General features: G+C 46.6%; 1 protein-coding gene across 1 annotated transcript; it reads left to right on the top strand.

Annotated features, from left to right (window-relative positions):
* The first annotated feature begins 4,051 nt into the window (after positions 1 to 4,051).
* On the top strand, positions 4,052 to 24,546 carry GPR156 (G protein-coupled receptor 156). Its single transcript, XM_081845029.1, has 9 exons — positions 4,052 to 4,818; positions 5,364 to 5,500; positions 6,879 to 7,014; positions 8,452 to 8,562; positions 10,060 to 10,185; positions 11,635 to 11,730; positions 13,834 to 14,070; positions 16,191 to 16,355; positions 23,077 to 24,546. Exons 1-9 carry the CDS (start codon positions 4,699 to 4,701, stop codon positions 24,340 to 24,342), a joined length of 2,394 nt encoding a protein of 797 aa, XP_081701155.1. The 5' UTR covers positions 4,052 to 4,698; the 3' UTR covers positions 24,343 to 24,546.
* The last annotated feature ends 140 nt before the right edge of the window (positions 24,547 to 24,686 follow it).

Consider the following 24,686-nt stretch of genomic DNA (forward strand, 5'->3'; position numbering starts at 1 on the left):
TCCTGCCAACCTAGCAGCTTGAATGCACACCAGTGCAAGTAGATAAATAGGTACCACCCCGGCGGGAAGGTAAACAGCGTTTCTTTGCGCTCTGGCTTATGTCACAGTGTTCCATTTCACCAGAAGCGGTTTAGTCCTGCTGGCCACATGACCCGGAAAGCTGTCTGTGGACAAACACCGGTTCCCTTGGTCTGAAAAGTGAGATGAGTGCCGCACCCCATAGTTACCTTTGACTTGACTTAACTATCCAGGGGTCCTTTCCCTTTTACCTCTCCTAAGCCTGTACATGTCCTGCTTTAGTATTACGCAACCTTACACGTTTACCGGTGTAAACCTTGGAGATGGGGTTTTTGGGTAGAAATAAAAGTGGAGAGTTTACTGGCTGCTGCATTTAGATTCCCATGTGTGCTTGGTCATATTTGTCATGAGTCTTTTACCATTTACTCTCTTACATGGTTCTTCAGAATACCAAGGAGCTGACAGGTGGGTCAGGGGTGTTTGGCCGTGATATAATTATTATTATTATTATTATTATTATTATTATTATTATTATTATGACCCAAGGCCTTAGGAGGAAATCCTCCCCCATCTCAGAAAACAATCAACATTGATAACAGTGATATACCGCTTAATATGCAGCATGCAACAAATACTGTACAAATAAATACATCATTAGAAACAGAGAAGCCATCAATAAAATATTCAGTTAAATATTCAGTTAAAAAGGTAAAGGGTAAAGGGACCCCTGACCATTAGGTCCAGTCGTGACTGACTTTGGGGTTGCGGTGCTCATCTCGGTTTATTGGCCGAGGGAGCCGGCGTACAGCTTCCGGCCAGCATGTGGCCAGCATGACTAAGCCGCTTCTGGCGAACCAGAGCAGAGCACGGAAACGTCATTTACCTTCCCACCAGAGTGGTACCTATTTATCTACTTGCACTTTGACGTGCTTTCGAACTGCTAGGTTGGCAGGAGCAGGGACCGAACAATTGGAGCTCACCCCATTGCGGGGATTCAAACTGCCAACCTTCTGATTGGCAAGTCCTAGGCTCTGTGGTTTAACCCACAGCACCACCCAATATTCAGTTAAGCACAAATAAATAATAAAACGCAATAATGTGAGGCAACCCAGGAGCCCAGCAAATCCCTGCTTAAATACATGGGTCATAGAAGTGTTCAAGGCTATGCTAGCCCCCTTCTGACTCCTCTCAAGCCTAGTCGGGGTGCTGACCGAAAAAACCTGCTGGATTCAACGGGGAGAGGCAGATAATGGCACTGGCTGGAGCATCTCGCGGGAGATGGGGAGAAAGAAAGTTCCCTGGAATCTTCTGGTGGAGAGATCTCATAAGGGACTAGACTAGCAAAGGATTTCTCTAAATCGCAGCAGCAGCAGCAGCAGCAGCAAAACGTCTCTCCAGCCCCCATGCGGCTGAAATGAAGGCGATGGATTGGAGAGGGGGTGGTACCCAGGAGGTATTTTGCTTTGTTTTGCGGAGTCTGCCAAACTGGACTCGGGGGGCTTTGATTCCCCAACGGGGTCCCCTTTCCGGCTCTTGATCTCTGGGCAGCAGCAGCAGCAGCAGCAGCAGCAGCCCAAGTTTGGATCCATTCTGCTCTGGGGATCTGGAGCTGGTGGGGCGACCAGGAACCCGCTTCAGGCTCGTCTTCTGCAGTGCAGCCGAGGTTGCCACCCCCCCACCCCACCCCCCTTTCCCTCCCATGCTTGGAAGAAGCGACCGTCCTCCTTTCCACCGATTCTTCCTCCTGCGACCCGCTCTCTGGCCGGAGGTGTCCAGCTCTGGTGCGCCCTCGAAGCGCGCGGCGGCGGGGCTGCTTGGGGAAACTTGCGCACCCGCCGCCGCCTCCCTTCCTGCATTTCGCCCCCCAACCAGGTAAGAAGGATGGACTTTTCTTGCGCTGCCTGGTCCAGGGTGGAGGGTGGAGGAGGAATGACCATCTTTCGCCTGGATAAAAGAGGAGATATGATAGCCATCTTCCAATATTTAAAGGGGCGCACTGCGCACCTGGAAATGGCAGCAAGCTTGCTTTCTCCTGCTCCAGAGCGTAGGACTCGAACCACTGGCTTCAGGAGTTTCCGACTCAACATCAGGAAGAACTTTCTGACAGCAAAAGGTGGTGGACTCTCCTTCCTTGGTGGTTTTTAAGCAGAGTTTGGGTGGCCCTCTGTCCTGGATGCTTTAGTTGAGATTCCTGCATTGCAGGGGTTGGACTGGATGACCCCTGGGTCCCTTACAACTCTTCAATTCTGTGACCATGCTCACCTTGGTGTGCATCCTTACCCTTCGTGGCTGGTGGGGCTCCAGGAGGATCTGCAGAACTCCTTGCAGCATGACTTTCATTCACCTTCTCCCGTTTGGCGGGGAAACAAGGATACTGTACTACTCCCCGCCTAATTGGCTCCCATGACCTCATCAGTAGTGGGGAAGGCTTTTCTCACCTGGATCAGTAACTGGCCTGCCTAGTTGAGGAAGGGTTAATGTACGTATGGCATGATGGACCTTTCCGGAAGGGGTGGGGGGGCATACCTGCTCCATCCCCTCTTCCAAATTTAGATGCACCACAACCCTGTGATGTAGGTTAGACTGAGAGAGAGCTACCCATCCAAGGTCATCCAGAAGTTTGAACCCAGGTCTCTCCCCTCCAAGTCAGGTCCTCTGACCACTATGCCAGGCTGGTTGTCTGGACTTCATTTTGCTCACTTTATAAGCATCTGTTTCTCTCAAGGTAGATGGCTGGTGCCTTGCTGCCTACCTCACAAGGCTGTTGTGAAGTGGGGACATTATATTCTGCGCTCTCCCGCCCCCCTTATGTACCATGACAACGGAAGAGGGCACAACTTTCTCCCCTTCTTTCTTTTCCAATAATGGAAGTCCAGGTGTGAGGCACGTTACCTGGCCAAAGCTGTCCAATGGAACTGTTCCAAATCTTCTCCATCTCACCCCTCAAATGGTAATTTAAACCTTTGGTGGCTTTTTGATGTACAGCACTTGAATCTGCTTTGACTTGGACACTCCATTTGTCCAGCCAGAATTTTCTCTCAGGGTCAGCTAGTTGCTTGTGTCTTGATGAATTTCGGTTATTGTAACAATTTTTTTTTTAAAATCCTTCCAGTAGCACCTTAGAGACCAACTAAGTTTGTTATTGGTATGAGCTTTCGTGTGCATGCACAGTTCTTTAGATACACACGAAAGCTCATACCAATAACAAACTTAGTTGGTCTCTAGGGCGCTACTGGGAGGAATTTATTTATTTTGTTTTGACTACGGCAGACCAACACAGCTACCTACCTGTAACTTCGGTTATTGTAGACTGAGATCTTGACAGTGTGCTGGGAGGAGCACTGTTGCCTGTTGCCTCTGTGCTTGACCATTGTCCATTTTGGCTTATTACGCAAGGCCAGTTAATGCTTTGCACACACACACACACACACACAGAGAGAGAGAGAGAGAGAGAGAGAGAGAGAGAGAGCGCTTTGAAAGAGGCAAACATGAAAGACCACTCCTTACCCATTCTTCCCTGGACCAAGACTTTTTGAAAAGAAGCATAAAGACATGGCGTGTGTTTGTGTGGAACAGAGGCTGTAGCTCAGTGGCAGAGAACATGCTTAGCATACAGAAAGGTCCAGGTTCTATCCCTGGTGTACTCCTCCCTGGGACTGAAGCTGAGAGAGGCTGACCTAAGGCCAATGAATGAGTGCAGGGCAGCAGTGGCAGGTGGTCATTGGACTAGGGGGACTGGGCGAGTTGTCTAAATGTTTCCCTGGTGCCACCTTCCCAAAGCCCAGGAAGCTTCTGCATGGCTTAGGGAGGGAGATGCAATGCTCCGATGGGTCCAAGAGCCTTCCTGGCACCTTCCCAAAGCCTGGAAAGCTTCTGCCCAGCTTGGAGTGGGAGGTTTGATGCTTATACATCAGGACATCACGCACATGACGTCCCTGTCCCCCACAGCACTCACAAGGTGACACCTCTGGCCCTAACGGTCCCCCTATGAAAAATTTCACCGCACGGCATGACGTCCCTGTCCCCCACAGCACTCACAAGGTGACACCTCTGGCCCTAACGGTCCCCCTATGAAAAATTTCACCGCACGGCATTTTCACTGCATGGCAGAGATCCCAGAAACACAGAATTGTAGAGTTGAAAGGGACCACGAGGATCATCTAGTCCAACGCCCTGCGATGCAGGAACGTTTTGCCCAATGTGGGGCTCAAATCCATGACCCTGAGATCAAGAGTCTCGTGCTCCACTGACTGAGCTACCAGGTGGGCAAGTCAGAGACCTCCTCGTTCATGCCTCAGCCAGGCCACTCCACCGGTTCTCGAGTGAGCCACATTCTATACAACGACCGCCTGCCTGGACACACGTAACTAGGAGAAACGACAAATGCTACCACCACCCTAATTCACACAATAATTATGGTATATCATCAGAGTTGGGTGAGATGTAGCAAAGAGTTCCAAACCAAGTTTCAAGTTGGCTCCCATGAGCAAGATGACTTTGATTGTTAACTTAATTGCTGCCATGTTTCTGTCACTGTTTTGCTTATGATCAACCCTCCCTCCCCCTTTTCAGGACGCCCTAGAGGGGAGGAATTTGTTGCACATCTTGCTTGCTGCCACTGGATATACCTAATCTTGAGTTTATTGGGACTGCGACACGGTAAATTGCACTGCCCAGACAATGTGGTTGAACGAAGGCTTTCAATGCGCCGTGGAAATGGGATTCAATTACTCTAACCAGTGCGATAACACCCAGGAACAGCAGCAGAAGACCGTGCAGGACCTCTGTACTATAACAATTGTGGGTAAATGTATAAGGAAAGAGTTACAACTTTTAATGTTATTTGAAGTAAATATATGCCAGTTTAAAATGTGTGTGTGTGGGGGGGTTGGATTCTTATAATGTTAGGATGGAAGAGCATTTTGAGCTGAACCAGAGTCAAGCAACTTTATCCCCAAAGTGGGGGACTTCCAACATATATCAAAACATTATTAAACATTTAAAAACTTCCCTAGACAAGGCTGCCCTCAGATGGCTCAGGGGTTGGATAACTCCATACCCTCCAACATTTCTCCGATGAAAATAGGGCAGTCCTAAGGAAAAGCCGGACATTCCGGGATCAAATGAGAAACCAAGATGGCTTCTGTAAATCCAGGATTGTCCCTGGAAAATAGGGACACTTGAGGGTGTGCATTCTGTTTGTGGATATTAATTATTTCTGGTTTTCCTGAGATGGCTAATATAGCTCTTAAATTATGCTGCTTCGAGTTAAGTAGGTCCCCCCCCCACCTCATCTGTCTTTGAGATAAAGGGGTCCTTACTATCTCCCATCTGTCTTTCCTCAGACATGCTCTGACAGCAGCTGTAAGAACTTCTCCCCCTTTTCAGCAGCCATCCTGGGCATTGCCTGGGTCTTCCTTACCAGTGGAGTCCTGCTCAGTTTCTTCTTTCTCATCTTCACAATTCACTTCAGAAAGAACAGGTAAGGCCAGAAATATATTGTGGTCATGTTTTCAGTAGCTGGTCAAACTGCTCTTTTGCTATCATATACAGTATAGAAAGGCATTTTTTCCTCTGAACATTTGAAAATTAGCTTTAAAAAGAGCAGAATATATCATGTTGTGCAAACTGCATGCTTGTCTACATTTACACTGCAGATATTTAACAACAAAGATTCCCAAGGTTGCCACAGGTTAATAAAATTGTTTTTAAGTCAGCAAGTAAAACAATGAATATAAAACGGTTTAGAACAAATTCAGAACAAGCATCAGAAAAATGCCTCCATTTGATGGCTGGAGGTCTGGGAGAAATGAAAAGGTGTTTACGTGTCTCCAAAAGGACAACTTCAGATGCAAAATGTGAAAACTTTGCAAAGAGGTTTAGGTGTGTCTTCTGCTGTGCAGGAGCTGAAGTTCAGGAACTTCTTATTCTCTACTGAATTTATATACAGCCCTAAACCCAGAGGTCTCAGGGCGGTTCACAGAAAAGATCAACATAAACTTACTAAGAATCCTCATCCTAGGGACTTCCTACGAAAAAGGGGAACATTCTGGGATCAAATCAGAAACCAGGATGGCTCCTGTAAATCCAGGTCTGTCCCTGGAAAAGAGGGACACCTGGAGGGCCTGGAAGGGTTTGTGGTGATTTTATGTGTTCCTTTTTGGTGGGGAGAGACCCCCTATTTTGGAAACTGCACCTGAGCCCCCAACCACTTTAATCCAGCCTTGCTACTAAGTCATGTCACTTGGGATATTCAAGTGCAGTGTCACCATTTTGCTGTATCAGTGTGGTGACAACACCCAAAGGTACATCTTCTTTTCGTCAATGATGCTGTGGAAGAGATGAACCAGGGCCTTGGACCAGTAAAGGGGTGGTTGAGGGCCAACCAACTAAAGCTCAATCCTGGTAAGATGGAGATGTTTTGCTTTCAGAGATAGTATTGGGCCTCCTTTGGATGACGTTGCCAACTTCCTTAGGGATCAGGTCTGCGGTCTGAGGTGTTATTAGACCCAGCCTCTAGCTCTGGAGGCCCAGTTGTCTTCAGTGGCAGAAAGCAGTGGGGAGCATTGAAAAAGGACTTATCAGATAAAGCATAGCAAGAGGGGGAAATTATTGCATTACATGGGTTGTAAGAGTGGGGCAAGCCTAACTTCTCTATCCAAGGCAAGCTTGGATAGCTCCCTTGGTTAGAACATGGTGCTGATAACTCCAAGGTTGCAGGTTCAATCCCTGTACGAGACAGCTGCATATTCCTGCGTTGCACTAAATGATCCTCAGGGGCCCTTCCAACTCTACAATTCTATGGTTCCTCTTTCATAACGCTTGCCTCCATGTTTTCTTATCTCCTTTGTCTGCTGGAGGATCGTGAAAATGTCCAGTCCTAACCTGAACATAGTGACCCTGCTGGGCAGTGGCTTGACCTACAGTAGCGCTTACCTCTTTGGAGTTGAAAGACATAATTCATTGACCAGGCCATCCCTGGAGATGCTGGTTCAGGTGGGTGAAAGCCAGAGGTGTGGCTCGCGGGGCATTGTTCTTGTGGGGACAGTTTTATATTGCAAATTAGGCAGAATTCAAAGCGGTACGTGGACAAATGATGCATGCACACACAGATCAATCCTGCCCCATAGTTCCCCTTCAGAAAGAACTCTTCCAGAATGTCCAACTGTTCTTTCAACTCCTAAAGTGCAACATTTCAAGGCATGGTCTGAAGGAATGTGATGCAATAACCTTGCAGAAACTAAGCAGGCTTGGTTCTATTGGCATCTGGGGGGGGGGGACTGCCTGGGAATCCTATGTAGCCTATGTTGAGATAAGAAGAGTTTGGATTTGATATCCCGCTTTATCACTACTCTAAGGAGTCTCAAAGCGGCTAATAATCCCCTTTCCCTTCCTCCCCCACAACAAACACTCTGTGAGGTGAGTGGGGCTGAGAGACTTCAGAGAAGTGTGACTAGCCCAAGGTCACCCAGCAGCTGCAGGTGGAGGAGCGGAGACGCGAACCCAGATCACCAGATTACAAGACTACCGTTCTTAATCACTACACCACACTGGCTCTCAGATAAATATCTGAGAGATGTAATAAATAGTTTTTGAGAGCCAGTCCAATGTAGGGAATAGAGTGTTGGACTGAGACTGGGGTTATAATCCTCATTCAGCCATGAAACCCACATTTCAACAACTTCCATTGCATGAAATCTTGAATAATATCTACTATGCCAAAAATAATAATGACATGCGCAACTCAGTATCTCAAAACCAAACAGTCTGAATATTCCTAAAATAAGTCCATGAAAACAACTCTCTATGTATATACTTGTGCTAGTGGGATCCCAATGGAACAAGAAGATACCCAGATTTCAATCTCTGTTTTTGAAAAGAGCAAACTGCCGTTCTAAGACTGGAGCTGACCTGTTTGGTGGAGCATTGATTGCCATTGTATTGTTCCTTTTCGGTCCAACCAGAAGAAGAGTTACGAAACACACACTGAAATCCGGGTATCTTGATGTTATTTTGGCATTGTGTATATTATTTAAGATTTCCTGGAATAGAAGTTGTTGAAATGTCATACACTATTAACGAATTTCTGTAAATCAGCATACAGAGTTGTTTAGTTTGTGATTTACCTCTTTGTATTCCTTGGGTGTGGGATTGAGCTCAGCAGCCGTTCCCCAGCACCAGGCTCCTGGAATTGGCTCCCAAGATGTGAACAGGACCAGGAATGGGATAACCTTCTTAGTGGCAGTGAAGAGAATTAGTGGGATCACACTTCTTCTGTCCTTGTGGCAGAGTGGCTGCCATTATTTTTAAAAGCTACAGGGGATCTTGAGTACAAATACCCCATGTTTATCTTGAAACTTAGCTTTATGGACCTCTGTGTTTTTATTTCTCTCTCTCTCCTTCTCCTCCACAACCCAACGCATACCCCTACAGGTGAGAATCAGCTTGTTGTGTATTGGGGCCTCTCTGGCTTTTGGCCCCATTCTAGGGAAAAGTTGGCGGTTGTATAAAGTGTTCAGTCGGCAAGTTCCAGACAAGAGAGTGGTGAGTTCTTACAATGTACATTCAGCTGTCAGAAACAAATAAGACGGGGCCACGGTTATTGGGACTGAAATATACATGTTGGAAGTAATCCCCATGTCTGGGGCCGGATTCAGTGGCCCCTGGACAAAGTGCCCCCAGGGAGACCTGCTACCTGGAGGCATCAGGCCTCACCTAGGGATGCCCCCTCACTCCTGTCAGTGGAACTTTCCTTCAGCAGTGCTGGGCTCAGAACATGGCAGGTGGTTGTAGAGGCTGGCAGTATTTTCAGATTAGTTGGCCATTCCTTGAATTCCCACACAGCTTTCAGCCTCGTGCCGGGAAGCTGTACTGACCACTCAAAGTAGATAAGTAAAGGTAAAGGACCCCTGGACAGTTACATGCAGTCAAAGGCAACTATGGTGTTGTGGCACTTATCTCGCTTTCAGGCCGAGGAACCCAGTGTTTCTCCACAGACAGCTTTCCAGGTCATGTGGCCAGAAGGACTAAATCGCTTCTGGCACAGCAGAACACTGTGATGAGTGCCAGAGCGCACCGAAATGCCATTTACCTTCCTTACCTATTTATCTACTTGCGCTGTGGTGTCTTTAGGATATACCGGTATGATTTATTTGCACATATAAAGCCTGAGCCTGATGGAGGGGCGCCCAGGATTCTGTCCCTCCCATGGCTGCTGCTGACTTGGATTCAAACTGGCAGCCCACATTACTCTGACCAGACCCCACCTTTTTCCAGCTTGCAAACTGCAACTATCTTTTCCTTTTGCCTACATCAGGCAAAACTGCAATCCCAAAAACTCTACCACTGACCTTGATCTTCTACCTAACTCTGAGGTCAGGGAAGGGCTTCACCCATTTTCCTACTGGTGCAGTTTTAGCTTTGCTAACGACTCCCTTAATGGGCCATCACCCTCCCTTTGTGCTCTTTTAATGGTCCATCTTGCCAGGCAATTACTTCATCAGGAAGCCAGTCTGGCTTATATTTTAACATGGCTTATATTTTAACATGCTAAATTCAGCATCTGGCACTCAGAAATTAGAAGGGGAGTCCAGGCACTATAAAGAATTTGTTTTCTGTGGTGTTATTTTGTCATCTCACTCTTTTTTGTATTTGATAACAAAGGAAAGATTAGCTGGTCCTGATTTCTGGCTATGTTCTCTAGTCTTGTTTATCTCAGTACTGTACAGTGGTGCCTCGGGTTACATATGCTTCAGGTTACAGACTCCGCTAACCCAGAAATATTACCTCAGGTTAAGAACTTTGCTTCAGGATGAGAACAGAAATCATGTGGCGGCAGCAGGAGGCCCCATTAGCTAAAGTGGTGCTTCAGGTTAAGAACAGTTTCAGGTTAAGAACGGACCTCCGGAACGAATTAAGTACTTAACCCGAGGTACCACTGTATATGGTTTTGGGGAAAACTCCTCTGTGTGCACAAAAAGATGAACTGCGATATTGACACAGCAGATGACAAAGTGAGCAAGTTGGGCGTCTCTTTTACAGATTATCAAAGATTTCCAGCTGCTGGTGATGGTGTCTGTGTTAGTGTTGGCGGACATTATCCTGCTCTTGATATGGATGTTCATGGATCCAGTCCAGTGTCTCCAAAGTCTCAATGCAGATCTGAAGGTAAGATGAGGAGGGAGTGCAGGTTGGATGTCTGGACATAAATTGTGAACATGGGTGCATCACTAAGAGAAAGCTGTGCACCCTCCAACTTTCAAAATATGAAAACAAGGAAAACTCTGCCCCACATACAGTACTTGGGTGAGGTCAGGTTGGAGCCTAATGATATGGGGTTGGGGGAGCTTTGAGTTTGAAGATAGAGCCAATGCAATCACTGCTGTAAATGTGCTATAAATGAGAATTTAAGGCAGACCTTGAGCAGATAATTCCCTAGGCAAACCTCAGATTATTGAGTTACAAAACACATATGTAACCCATTGCTGTGGAATTTAGCTTGTATAATTAGGTATTTTAGGACACACTTATCTTTTGTTGTTGTTACAGAACAGTGACTATCAGAGAGAAGGGACTACTAGCCAAGCTGCTTAGCAAATCCATGCCAGAGAATTATTACACGCAAACTTCAACAGGCTTTTGTACAGCACTGTTCCCATTTTACAACTCGGGAATATAGAGGATGAAAGATTAAAAATGCCAGCTAATTAGTAGATTCATCACACAGAAGGAGCCTAATGACGACCATTCTGTTTTACAAATGGGAAACAAGGAGGCTAAAGAAAGCAGTGGCTGAAGTGGGTGTGATTGTGGTTGCTTTCAAACTAGCTGTTCAGTACACACTCAGCTTGATCAACTTGTGGAGAGTTTAGATAATGTGCATCAAAGCAGGTGTTATCCGGCTTGACAGTGCATTTTCCCGTCACTTTTCTTATCACAAAATGCATTATCTTTTGGGGAAGCAGGTTTGTTGTGTAAAAGCTCCAAATATGCTTTAATAGTGCAGCCTGAATTTGCCAGGATAGGATTGAATCCCACCTGAAAATAGTGACAATGTAGATGTTGCCAGTGGGACGCAGGTGGCGCTGTGGGTTAAACCACAGAGCCTAGGGCTTGCTGATCAGAAGGTCGGCGGTTCAAATCCCCGCGAGGGGGTGAGCTCCCATTGCTCAGTCCCTGCTCCTGCCAACCTAGCAGTTCGAAAGCACGTCAAAAGTGCAAGTAGATAAATAGGTACCACTCTGGTGGGAAGGTAAACGGCGTTTCCGTGCGCTGCTCTGGTTCGCCAGAAGCGTCTTAGTCCTGCTGGCCACATGACCCGGAAGCTGTATGCCGGCTCCCTCGGCCAGTAAAGCGAGTTGAGCACCACAACCCCAGAGTCGGCCACGACTGGACCTAATAGTCAGGGGTCCCTTTAACCTTTATAGATGTTGCCAGTGATTGCAGCAAGCAAGCAAGCAAAGAAACAATTCCAGCATATCCATGTGAATCCATTCTTTGTTCCAAGTCTGATTTCAGTACTGAAGTGCAATCAGAAGCAGACATTTCAATTCTTGCATCCTGGGCATTTTGCAAATGGGAAGAAACCTTTCGTTTTGTGTTTCAATTCTCTGCTAGGTGGCAGAGAGAGGTTTGACTTGCACAGTGAGCCAAGGGAACTTCTGCACCTCCGCGTTCTCTGATCTTTGGCTTCTTCTCTTTCTGGGATTTAAGGTATGAAATTGGTTCCAGTTTCTCGTTGATCATGGCTATTTATTTTTAGAAAATCAACCAGGCAAGGGCAAAGTGTGTGACAAACGCCATATCTCGTTTGGCCCTCATACCTCCACATTTCGCAGACGAACTTTTATAACACTTGTAACTCATTGTCATACCCAGGGCTCTCCCTGAACATTGGCCCCTCTGCTGGCACACATTGTAAAAGCTCTTCTCTAAGTTGTATTATAAAAAGGGACGTGGGTGGCGCTGTGGGTTAAACCACAGAGCCTAAGACTTGCCGATCAGAAGGTTGGCGGTTCGAATCCCTGTGACGGGGTGAGCTCCCATTGCTCGGTCCCTGCTCCTGCCAACCTAGCAGTTCGAAAGCACATCAAAGTGCAAGTAGATAAATAGGTACCACTCCGGCGGGAAGGTAAACGGCTTTTCTGTGCGCTCTGACTTCCGTCATGGTGTCCCGTTGCGCCAGAAGCGGTCTAGTCATGCTGACCACATGACCTGGAAAGCTGTCTGTGGACCAACGCTGGCTCCCTCGGCCTGAAAGCAAGATGAACGCCGCAACCCCATAGTCGCCTTTGACCGGACTAAACCGTCAAGGGGTCCTTTACCTTTTTTAAAACCTATTATTTTATAGCAGGGCTGGTGAACCCTACTGCCTTTCCAGAGGTCTTCCAACTCCCACTGTTTCCAGCCACCATGGCCAGTGGTCAAGACAAATGGAAGTTGTAGTCTTGCAACATCTAGAGAACCTCAGGTTTCCCATACCTGCCTTGCTTCTCTTATTGTATAGGCGCTTCCTTGCCCCTTCTGTATTTAATGCTTGATAATTATCTGGTAAGGGACTTGGGTGGTGCTGTGGGTTAAACCACAGAGACTTGGACTTGCCGATCAGAAGGTCGGCGGTTCGAATCCCTGTGACGGGGTGAGCTCCCATTGCTCGGTCCCTGCTCCTGCCAACCTAGCAGTTCGAAAGCACGTCAAAGTGCAAGTAGATAAATAGGTACCACTCCGGCGGGAAGGTAAACGGCGTTTCCGTGCACTGCTCTGGTTCGCCAGAAGCGGCTTAGTCATGCTGGCCACATGACCTGGAAGCTGTACGCCGGCTCCCTCAGCCAGTAAAGCGAGATGAGCACCGCAACCCCAGAGTCGGCCACGACTGGACCTAATGGTCAGGGGTCCCTTTACCTTTATAATTATCTGGTAAGACTGCATGGTTGGAGGGTTCTTGGTGGGTGGCCTAATTCAGACTCTCTCCTTTCCCAACACATTGTTGCTTTCAACTTTCCCTTTAAATCTGCAAGGGAGGAACAGATTATTGAAGGCAATTGCTAGATCATATTGGCCGAACAAATTTTAGTTTAAATCAACAGTAAAGGTGCTGACCCTGCAACAAATATGTGTTTGAATCTGATTAGGTTTCTGCAGCATGTTAAACATGGGCCTGCCTCTGAAGACGGTTTGGAAACTTCAGCTGGTGCAGAATTTGGCCGCTGGTTTGCTCACCGGGTCAAGATGGTTTGAGCACATCACGCCAATCCTGGTTCAACTGCACTGGCTGCCAATTAGTTTCTGGGCCCAATTCAAAGTGCTGGTTTTGACCTATAAAGCCTTAAACAATACCCCCACTCCACACAAGTAGTTTAAAAGGCTGCAGATTGTTTAATTAGCCAAAGGAGAATGTTTTTGCCTGGTGTCGTCTTCCACAAGCACGGAGCCATTGGAGAAAATGCTCTTGAGTTGCCCCCCTCCATCCCTCTTGGGGGCACAAGAAGAACAACCTCACATGATGATCCCAGGCTCCAGACTGGTTCGTATGGGGAAAGGCAGTTCTTCTGAGCCCTTGAAGGCTTTATAGATCAAAACCAGCACCTTGAATTGGGCCCAGAAACATTATTTTTGTGTTTTTATATTGTAGACCACCCTGTGAAGAGGAATGGTGGTATATTAATTTAATAAATACTGTAATGAAAATAATAATAAGGGGGTGGTTAATTGGAAGACGACACCTTACTAAAGTACCCACATTCTGCAAAATGCTAGAAGTCTTTCTCCTGAATTAACGCTTCTATAACCATGTGTTGTTGTTTTGTTTCACCGCAGGGCATCCTCTTGATCTATGGGGCCTACCTTGCTGGCCTGACAGATGATCTCAGCTGCTCACCTGTCAATCAGTCCCTGACCCTCATCATTGGAATAGCCATTATTTTCCTCTCAACGGGTGCTATTCTTGTGGTGAATCGTTTTTTCCACTTGTGGCACAACCTGGTCTTTGGATTTACCTCAGGAGGAATCTTTGTCTGCACATCTACAATCAATTGTTTAATCTTTATTCCACAGGTAAGAAACTGGAGGGGAGGAAGAAGTCACCCAAAACATTGCTAATTGCCCTCTGCCTCCCAGAAAAGCTCAATACGTTTCCCCAAAAATGAGATTTGTAAAGGATAGCTGAGGTGCTGGCAGTGAGCTGGGAATGCGTTACTGAGATAATTTAGCCTCAAATATGTATAAGATAGCACTTATCTGTTTGTTAATCAACCAGTGGATAGAAGCAGCCTGTACTGTATTGTATTGTATTGTATTGTATTGTATTGTATTGTATTGTATTGTATTGTATTGTATTGTATTGTATGTAGCCAACTTTAGGGAATCTTCTGGATTGATAGGCAGGGTAGAAGTTAAATATATACAGTGGTACCTCAGTTTTTGAACATCTCTGTTGACAAACATTTCGGTTTTCGAATGTCATAAGCCCGGAAGTAAATGCTTTGGTTTTTGAACACGCCTCAGAAGTCAAACATGCCACGCAGCTTCCGCTGAGTGCATGATCCTGAGGCCTAGCTGTCAGCTATTGAGTTTTTGTTTTTTGAACGTTTCAGAACTCGAACGGTCTTCCAGAATGGATTACGTTCGGAAACCGAGGTACCACTGTACTGGAAGTCCGTTCCAAAACCAAAGCGTTCCAAAATCAAGGCGTGCTTTCCCATACATTAATCTGTTCCAGGCTTTTAAAAACAACCCCTAAAACAGCAATTTAACATGAATTTTACTATCTAACGAGACCATGGATCCATAAAATGAAAGCAATAAACAATGTACTGCAATCATACAATCAATCAATTACTGTACAGTGGTGCCTCGCAAGACGAAATTAATTCGTTCCGCAAGTCTCTTCGTCTTGCGAGTTTTTCGTCTTGCGATGCACGGTTTTCCATAGGAATGCATTGAAAATCAATTAATGCGTTCCTATGGAAACCGCCTTCCCCCGACCTCTTCTGGCGGGCGGCATTTTAAAATCGCCCGGGACAGCGACTTCTCCGCTGTCCGGGCGATTTAAAAGCCCCTGGGAAGGCAAGCAGGGGGGACAAAGACTTTTGCCCCCCGCCTGCCTTCAGAAGAGGTCCAGGACAGGCTTCGCGGCCCCGCCGCCCGGCTTCGGGACATCGTTCCGATGCCAGGCGGCGGGGGGAGGCTTTCTCGCCCCGCCGCCCGGCATCGGGACGATGCCCCGAAGCCGGGCGGCGGGGGGAGGCGTCCCCGCCCCGCCGCCAGGCTTCGGAGGAGGTCCGAGGACAGCGAGCTGCGCTTCCCCACTGTCCCGGAGATTTCCCTATGGGCTGTCGTCTTGCGAAGCAAGCCCATAGGGAAATTCGTCTTGCGAAGCGCCTCCAAAACGGAAAACCCTTTCGTCTAGCGGGTTTTCCGTCTTGCGAGGCATTCGTCTTGCGGGGCACCACTGTATTTTTTGCTCTATAAGACTCACTTTTTCCCGCCTAAAAAGTAAGGGGAAATGTGTGTGTGTCTTATGGAGCGAATGCAGGCTGCGAAGCTATCTCAGAAGCCAGAACAGCAAGAGGGATCGCTGCTTCTGAGATTCAGAATATATTTTTTCTTGCTTTCCTCCTCCAAAAACTAGGTGCGTCTTGTGGTCTGCTGCGTCTTATAGAGTGAAAAATACGGTAATAGCTGAACTAGGTTCCACACAGTCACCCAAAAAACCCAAAAAGCCGCAAAAAAGCAAAATAAATAGCAAAAACAGGTAGACCTCAGCATAACACTCAAAATGGAAGGGTGGCACTAAAAACGGAGCACGTTCAGCTTCTGAAAAAAGTTCGCAAACCAGAACACTTATTTCCGAGTTTGCAGTGTTTGGGCTCCAAGTTGTTCAACTTCTAAGCCATTTGAGAACCAAGGTACCACTGTATAGGATAAGAAACTTATCTGCTTGAGCAATGCCTTTTCATATTAGGAAAAAAACAAGAAAAAGGTTCAAATATGGCATTAGCTTCAGGTATGTGTTGTGTTTACAGACAGAGGCCTAAGCCTATAATGCAGCTTCAGGGATAAATGTTTTTGTTTTCTTAATTCTCACTTGTTTTTTCCTCTTTCCATCTTCATCATCTTTCAGTTTTCCTCTAATACAACTAATTTATAGGTCTACAATATGCTTTGATGCTCAGCAGGTCAGAAAATGGAAGGCTTTTGAGAAACAGAAAGATGACATCAACAATATGGCCAAGTATTTTACCAGCTCAAGCAAGAACTTCCACTCTACTATGTACAGTGATGAAGAGATCTACCAGCTGCTGGGGGAAAAGAATTCCATGATGCAGCAGCTGGTAGAGGTGAGAAACTTTCGCTCAGTTGTGGCGGCAAACAGTTGCTAGCAGATAACAACACCTTGTTTAGGGGACTTTTACTGGCTGCCAGTCTGCTACCAAGCTAACTTCAAGGCTTTTTGGTACGAAAATATCACTCACTCAATCAATCTCATTTATTGGCATAAGAAAAGTGCATCGTATACATAGAATCATAGAATCATAGAATCATAGAGTTGGAAGAGACCACAAGGGCCATCGAGTCCAACCCCCTGCCAAGCAGGAAACACCATCAGAGCACTCCTGACATATGGTTGTCAAGCCTCTGCTTAAAGACCTCCAAAGAAGGAGACTCCACCACACTCCTTGGCAGCAAATTCCACTGTCGAACAGCTCTTACTGTCAGGAAGTTCTTCCTAATGTTTAGGTGGAATCTTCTTTCTTGTAGTTTGGAACCATTGCTCCGTGTCCGCTTCTCTGGAGCAGCAGAAAACAACCTTTCTCCCTCCTCTATGTGACATCCTTTTATATATTTGAACATGGCTATCATATCACCCCTTAACCTCCTCTTCTCCAGGCTAAACATGCCCAGCTCCCTTAGCCGTTCTTCATAAGGCATCGTTTCCAGGCCTTTGACCATTTTGGTTGCCCTCCTCTGGACACGTTCCAGTTTGTCAGTGTCCTTCTTGAACTGTGGTGCCCAGAACTGGACACAGTACTCCAGGTGAGGTCTGACCAGAGCAGAATACAGTGGCACTATTACTTCCCTTGATCTAGATGCAATACTCCTATTGATGCAGCCCAGAATTGCATTGGCTTTTTTAGCTGCCGCGTCACACTGTTGGCTCATGTCAAGTTTGTGGTCAACCAAGACTCCTAGATCCTTTTCACATGTACTGCTCTCAAGCCAGGTGTCACCCATCTTGTATTTGTGCCTCTCATTTTTTTTGCCCAAGTGCAATACTTTACATTTCTCCCTATTAAAATTCATCTTGTTTGTTTTGGCCCAGTTCTCTAATCTGTCAAGGTCGTTTTGAAGTGTGATCCTGTCCTCTGGGGTGTTAGCCACCCCTCCCAGTTTGGTGTCATCTGCAAATTTGATCAGGATGCCCTTGAGTCCATCATCCAAGTCGTTGATAAAGATGTTGAATAAGACCGGACCCAAGACAGAACCCTGTGGCACCCCACTAGTCACTCTTCTCCAGGATGAAGAGGAACCATTGATGAGCACCCTTTGGGTTCGGTCAGTCAGCCAGTTACAAATCCACTGAGTGGTAGCATAGTCAAGACCGCATTTTACCAGCTTCTTTACAAGAATATCATGGGGCACCTTGTCAAATGCCTTGCTGAAATCAAAGTAGGCTACATCCACTGCGTTCCCTTCATCTACCAGGCTTGTAATTCTGTCAAAAAATGAGATCAGGTTAGTCTGACATGACTTATTTTTCAGAAATCCATGCTGACTATTGGTGATCACAGCATTCCTTTCTAGGTGCTCACAGACTGTTTGCTTAATGATCTGCTCCAGAATCTTCCCTGGTATTGATGTCAGACTGACTGGGCAGTAATTATTTGGGTCCTCTCTTTTCCCCTTTTTGAAAATAGGGACAACATTTGCCCTCCTCCAGTCTGCCGGGACTTCGCCTGTTCTCCAGGAATTCTCGAAGATGACTGCCAGTGGTTCTGAGATCACATCTGCCAGTTCTTTTAATACTCTTGGATGCAGTTCATCTGGCCCTGGAGACTTGAATACATCTAAACTAGCCAAGTATTCTTGTACTATCTCCTTAGTTATTCTGGGCTGTGTTTCCTCTGCTGAATCATTTGCTCCAAATTCTTCAGGTCGGGCATTGTTTTCTTTATTGGAGAAGACTGAGGCAAAGAAGGCATTGAGGAGTTCAGCCCTTTCTGTGTCCCCTGTTTGCATTACACCATCTTCTCCTCTGAGTGACCCCACTGTTTCTTTGTTCTTCCTTTTGCTACGAACATACCCATAAAAGCCTTTTTTGTTGCTTTTAACCTCTCTAGCAAGCCTGAGTTCATTCTGTGCTTTAGCTTTTCTGACTTTGTGTCTACACATGCTGGCTATTTGTTTGAATTCCTCTTTGGTGGTTTCCCCCCTTTTCCATTTTTTGTACACATCCTTTTTTAATCTTAACTCGGTTAAAAGTTCTTTAGATAGCCACCCTGGCTTCTTTAGGCACCTTCCATGTTTCTGTCTCATTGGTATTGCCTGAAGTTGTGCTTTTACTATCTCCCTCTTAACAAACTCCCAGCCATCATGAACTCCCTTTCCTTTTAATATTACTGTCCATGGGATCTCACCCAGCACTTCCCTAAGTTTTATAAAGTCGGCTTTCCTAAAGTCAAGAAATTGAGTCCTAGTATGCTTGGCTGCTCCTTTCTGCTGTATAGTAAACTTCAGAAGAGCATGATCACTCGTGCCTAATGATCCTTCCACTTCTACTCCACTAACCAGGTCATCAACATTGGTTAGGACCAGATCTAAAATGGCTGTTCCTCTTGTTGCTTCTCCCACTTTCTGGACAATGAAGTTGTCTGCAAGGCCAGTGAGGAATCTGTTTGACCTTATGCTCTTGGCTGAGTTTGACATCCAGCAAATATCCGGGTAATTGAAGTCCCCCATTACTACTCTCTCCCTTCCTTTTGCATGCTTGGCCATCTGTTCCAGGAAGGCATCATCTATGTCCTCCGTTTGGCTTGGGGATCTATAGTAAACTCCCACAATGAGGTCCCTGTTATTCTTCTCTCCCTTAATTTTGACCCAAATGCTCTCACTTTGGCTTTGAGGTTCTAAATCTTGGATCTCTTCACAGGTATACACATCCCTGACATATAATGCCACTCCTCCTCCTTTCTTGTCTGGTCTGTTTCTCTGAAATAGATTGTAACCCTCCATTATTACATTCCAGTCATGGGACTTATCCCACCAGGTTTCAGTGATGCCTATTATGTCATATTTAGTTTGCTGTACCAAGAGCTCAAGCTCATCTTGTTTATTACCCATGCTTTGCGCATTAGTGTACAGACATTGAAGTCCATTAATCATTCCCCCGTGTCTCTTATTTAAGGATTTTTTCCTCCCACCACTAGGTCTGCGTGCTGTTTGCTCCATTTGGTCTATGACATTTGGATGATCATCTTCATCAATTGATAGACTCCTACCTTCAGGAGCACTGTCTTCCTCCCCCACATTAGTCAGTTTAAAGCCCTCCTGATGAGGTTTCTGAGATTTTTGGCAAAAACATTCCTCCCAACCGTTGTGAGGTGCAGCCCATCTCTTGCCAGAAGTCCATCTTCAAGAAACTGCAGTCCGTGATCTAAGAATCCAAACCGTTCCTGTTTACACCATTTGCGAAGCCAGCTGTTCACTTCCACTATTTTTCTTTCTCTCCCTGGGCCACGTCGTTCAACTGGGAGGACAGATGAGATGACAATTTGTGCATTTAATTGCTTCAATTTCCTGCCCAGAGCCTCATAGTCTCTTTTGATCTTCTGGAGGCTATTGCTTGCAGTGTCATTGGTTCCCACATGAACCAAAAGGAAGGGGTATTTGTCAGTGGGTTTTATGATTCCTTGCAGTCGTTCAGTTACATCTTGGATCTTAGCCCCGGGGAGACAGCACACTTCCCGAGACATCTTGTCAGGCCCACAGATCACTGCTTCTGTTCCCCTCAGTAGGGAATCCCCTATCACCACTACACGCCTCCTCTTAGGTTTGGTCGGGGTTCTTCCGTGATCTGTCCGTTCCAAGGTCGCCTGCACGTTCCCTGAGGACTGACTTTGATGCTCGTCTTCATATACCTGATCGATTGTAACGAGGGAGAGATCCTCAAATGGAGTCTGCTCTTCGTCTTCCATTCTAGGGGAGAGGACCTCAAAGCGATTGTGTATTTCTAAACAATCAGAACGAACCCTGGGCCTCCTACTTCTTTGAGTCACGTTTCTCCATATATCTGGCTCCTGTGTTGGTGAACTAGCCTCCTTCTCAGGGGAGTCCCCTGTCTCCTCCTTGGTGGAGACGGTGTGCTCTGTTGCTTCCAAGAAGAGCTCCAGCTCTCTAATTCTTTGGAGCGTAGCCACACGTTCCTCCAGTTGCTGGACTTTGTCTTTTAAGAGGGCAATCAACATGCAATTGCTGCAGGTAAAGCTGCCTGCAACCTTTGGCAAGATGGCAAACATTGTGCAGGAACCGCAGGCGACTGCAGCTGTTCCCTCACTCTCCATCTTGAGAACGTGTTGTTGGGGCTGGCTACAGTGGTCCTCCATCATAAGAAGCGTGCAGACAGGACAAGTAACTCCCCCCCAAAAAACCCTAGGTCTCCCCCAACAAACGTTTGAGACTAGCTCCCCTAAATCTAAAGATAGATCAAATTGTGCGCGCCGCTAGGCGCGCGCCGCTGCCCTACAAGCTCTGATAAGCTCCTCCCACAGTTAATCACCTACCTCAACAGAAACCCTGCCCCCTCTGACCTTTGCACAGGGAGAGCAGCTAATCAGCCACAAGAAACACACACACAAGAAAACCCTTTTAGCTCCTTCTTCAGCCGGATCAGAACACAGCACAGTTAAGGAGATACTGTATTTTTTGCTCTATAAGACTCACTTTTTCCCTCCTAAAAAGTAAGGGAAAATGTGTGTGCGTCTTATGGAGCGAATGCAGGCTGCGCAGCTATCCCAGAAACCAGAACAGCAAGAGGGATTGCTGCTTTCACTGCGCAGCAATCCCTCTTGCTGTTCTGGCTTCTGAGATTCAGAATATTTTTTTTCTTGTTTTCCTCCTCCAAAAACTAGGTGCGTCTTATGGTCTGGTGCATCTAACTGTCTAGATATTGTGAGGAACAAAAATGGTTCTTAGGACCTATGGTGACATAATGTCACAAGAACAAAGAACTTGCCCCGTATGTGAAATTTCCAGGGGTGTTCAGTTCACTGAATGCTGGATTTGACAGGCGGGTAGTTTGATTCAGTGGAGCAGTTTCTATGAGAGAATGTCATTTTGCTTAAATGAAGAGATGCTCACAACATTCTGTCAAAAAACTATCCTATCTTTGAGAAGAAACCATAAGCGAATATCGCAGATGCTGTGTGTGTCTGAACCCACATGCATGTCCAGCACTACCAAGAGGTTTCGAATGTGCAACCGTTCTGAATATGTGCTTACCCTTAACTTTATGCCCCAAGAAGTTTGTTCACCAAATGAAGTAAGGCGGGTGGCAAAATGCAAAGCTTATTTATTTAATTACATATTTATTATCCACACTTCTATAAAAATATATATGAAGATGGTATACAACTCATCAGAATAAAATCAGCAAAAAGCAACAACCTAAAACCATCAGTAAGTACTGATTGGTTAAAATGAAGAAAGGGAGGGATGATTCCTAGAGAAGCTCTGCTGGTAGGGAGTTTCACAGGGCAGACCTGCTACAGTAAAGGCTTGCTCCCTTGTGAACCTCATACTGGGGGGGGGGGGGACCACCAAGAGTGTCCCATCAGAGGACCTTGGTTATCCAGGTGGAGCATAAGCAATCACAGGGTCCTTAATGTTCTTTGGCCGCAAGCTCTCCTCCATGGTTGCACCCCATCTATAGAACCATTGTTGTTTATTTGTTGTTAGGTTGTGAGTGGGAGAGTCATTGTTTTGTTTTCCTTATTTTTTAAAAATTATGTATTGTGTTTTTATCTTGTATTCTTATGCCGTGAACTGGATTTAATAAATACATACCGTATTTTTCGTCCCATAGGATGCTCCGTCCCATAGGACGCACCTAGTTTTTTGGTGGGGAAATAAAGGAAAAAATTTTTTCCTTTATTTCCCCCCCCCCCAAATCTAGGTCAGGGAACAGCGGGATGGCACCTCCCCGCTGTCCCCTGAGCTTGTGGGGCTGGCCGATTTCTGCCCGGCGGGCGGGGCACTCTGCTTCAGGGTGCCCCACGCGCCAGGCTGCTATCTGCAGCGTGGGGAGCCCTGCGGGACCTCCCGCCGGGCTTGCAAGGCTTGCGGATAGCTTCCTGAAGCCTGGAGAGCGAGAGGAGTCGGTGCGCACCAATCCCTCTCGCTCTCCAAGCTTCAGCGAAAGCCTGTATTTGCCCCATAGGACGCACACAGATTTCCCCTTCCTTTTTTGGAGGGGAAAAAGTGCATCCTATAGGATGAAAAATACGGTAAATAATTTTTTTTTTGCTAGACAACAATTTCCAGGCTTTTAAGATCTAATGAGATTTTAGTATTGAGTTGGATATTGTGGTTTTATGTTGCTTATTTTTTATGTCTATGTGCTTGTAACTTGTACAGTCGTACCTTGGATCCCGAACACCTTGGTACTTGTCTGTTTTGGCTCCCGAATACTGCAAACTCAGAAGTGAGTGTTCTGGTTTGCAAACGTTCTTTGGAAGCCAAACGTCCAACGCAACTTCTGCAGCTTCCAATTGAGTGCAGGAAACTACTGCAGCCAATTGGAGTCCATGCCTTGGTTGTCAAACGTTTTTGGAAGTCGAACGGACTTCCGGAATGGATTCTGTTTGACAGCCAAGGTACGACTGTACTTGTAAACGGCATAGATAATTTACTTTGGAAGTATATGTTAAATAACTGCATATCTATTCATTCTTTCTGAATTATTCTACCTCAATTCTTCTGTATGGGTAATTAGGCCTAACTTCTGTTTTTTCTCTGCACACCCTCGCTTTTCTGACAAATTTTACCTTGGTTTACTCAATATAGAAAGATACAGCAATTGCAACTCTTCAAGAGCAAGTGAATAATGCTAAGAAGCAGCTGATGAGACTTGTGACTGGAGAGGAAAAATACGATGCGATTGACTCTCCATTTCTTTCTTCTTCCTACTCTGCAGCCAATTGTTCTTCTGCAGCAGTTGGAAACCCAATGAGTTCTCCTTTTTTACCTGGCCAGGGGCTAAACTCAAGGCAGCATCCTAGGCTCTCACATTCACAGTGCAAACCAGGATTGCTTAGTAAAAAAGATTCCACTGAGGATCTGGAACTCACATATCGACACCAGCAGAAAATACTGCCAGAAATTGCTGTTGGGTACAGACCTCTGAATGGATGCAAGAATGTCGCTGGTCATTCAAGTGACCAAGATCAATGGTTCACCCAATATGCCACCACACTTAGTATGGGCACCCCGCAGGACCCACCGAAGGAGGAAGCAAAGCCACCATGTATGCCTCAGAGGCAGCTTCCAGGGACCAGCTATGTGAGCAGTGAAAAGCTTCAGGAAATATTGCAAGAGCTAAGTATGAACCACGTTCCTACTGCCCAGATATCTCTCAGGGGACCCGAGCCAAGTGTCGATTGCAACATGTGCACATTATGGGAGCCAGAGGAGATTCAGGCAGGAGAGTCTATGAAGCTTAGTCCTTGTAAGTCAGGACAGGGGAGGAAAACCCCCAGCTCCACGGCTCCTGATACTTGGCATACTGTGGACAAGGCAACCAGCAGAAGGCAAAGACGTTTCAGTGGATTAGCAGAATTTCGTCAGGCTGCGGCAGGAGACACTGAGGGCAGATGTTCCCTGCATCAGCCACCCTCTTTGTCATCACCGGCAGTTAAGAAAACGCTTAACTATCAGGCTGAAAACTGGTCCAAGCATTCCAGCAACGATGGGTGTGGCTGGCTGTTGGACAAGTGCCAAGGGAAGAATAGCGTGTCCACTCTTTATCTTAGCAGATCCAGGAATCTCCGTCATCATCAGAATTTCCTGACACACACAGTGCTCGGCGCTGTCCCTTCTCAGCACTTTTATCCTGATTCTGATTCTGGCAGCAGTTCCTCTGGGAGGCTGACCCATTGCGACCCCAGGCAGCGCTGTGAAGTTTGCCACGACTGCCTGTCTTCCTCTAGTGATAGCTGCATCACTGATACGGATCCCGAGTTTGGTGTGGCCCTGGACTACTGTGCAAAGCTTTATGGCAAGCGTCAACCAGTTGTGAACTTCATTGAGGATTTGGAGCCCACCTATGTGTAGGGGTTGTCAAGTCAAGAGCGCCCCCCCCCCAGACCCTGATATTTCAGGGTGGAAACCTGAGACCTAGGGGTGGCCCCTGGTGGTATCCTGGTGTGCAGGCCTCCCTCTGCTACCTTGAGGGGGGCAGACAAACCTTGAGACCAGGTCAGCCGTGGAGGTCTGGCAGGGAGGGCAGTGGCATCCCGGGGGGGGGGGGAGGGTGTGGTCCCGGGATTTAAGAAGCTGCCTCCCAACAAGCTCTCTCATCGAGGACAGAGACTTCTGCAGCCAAGCTGGTGCCAAATGCATTGCTCTGTTTTCCTTTGGACCACATCAGCGAGACCAAGGTGTGTGTGCGCTCTTGT

This window comes from Podarcis erhardii, assembly GCF_964252035.2.
Source record: "Podarcis erhardii genome assembly, chromosome: 17".
Classification (NCBI taxonomy): domain Eukaryota; kingdom Metazoa; phylum Chordata; class Lepidosauria; order Squamata; family Lacertidae; genus Podarcis; species Podarcis erhardii.

Excerpts from the sequence above, each read along its gene's own strand:
- GPR156 (XM_081845029.1), top strand. The coding sequence starts at position 4,699 with ATGTGGTTGAACGAAGGCTTTCAATGCGCCGTGGAAATGGGATTCAAT. Across the intron at positions 10,186-11,634 it reads GTCTCAATGCAGATCTGAAG|GTGGCAGAGAGAGGTTTGAC; the intron begins GTAAGATGAGGA and ends ATTCTCTGCTAG. Across the intron at positions 11,731-13,833 it reads TTCTCTTTCTGGGATTTAAG|GGCATCCTCTTGATCTATGG; the intron begins GTATGAAATTGG and ends GTTTCACCGCAG.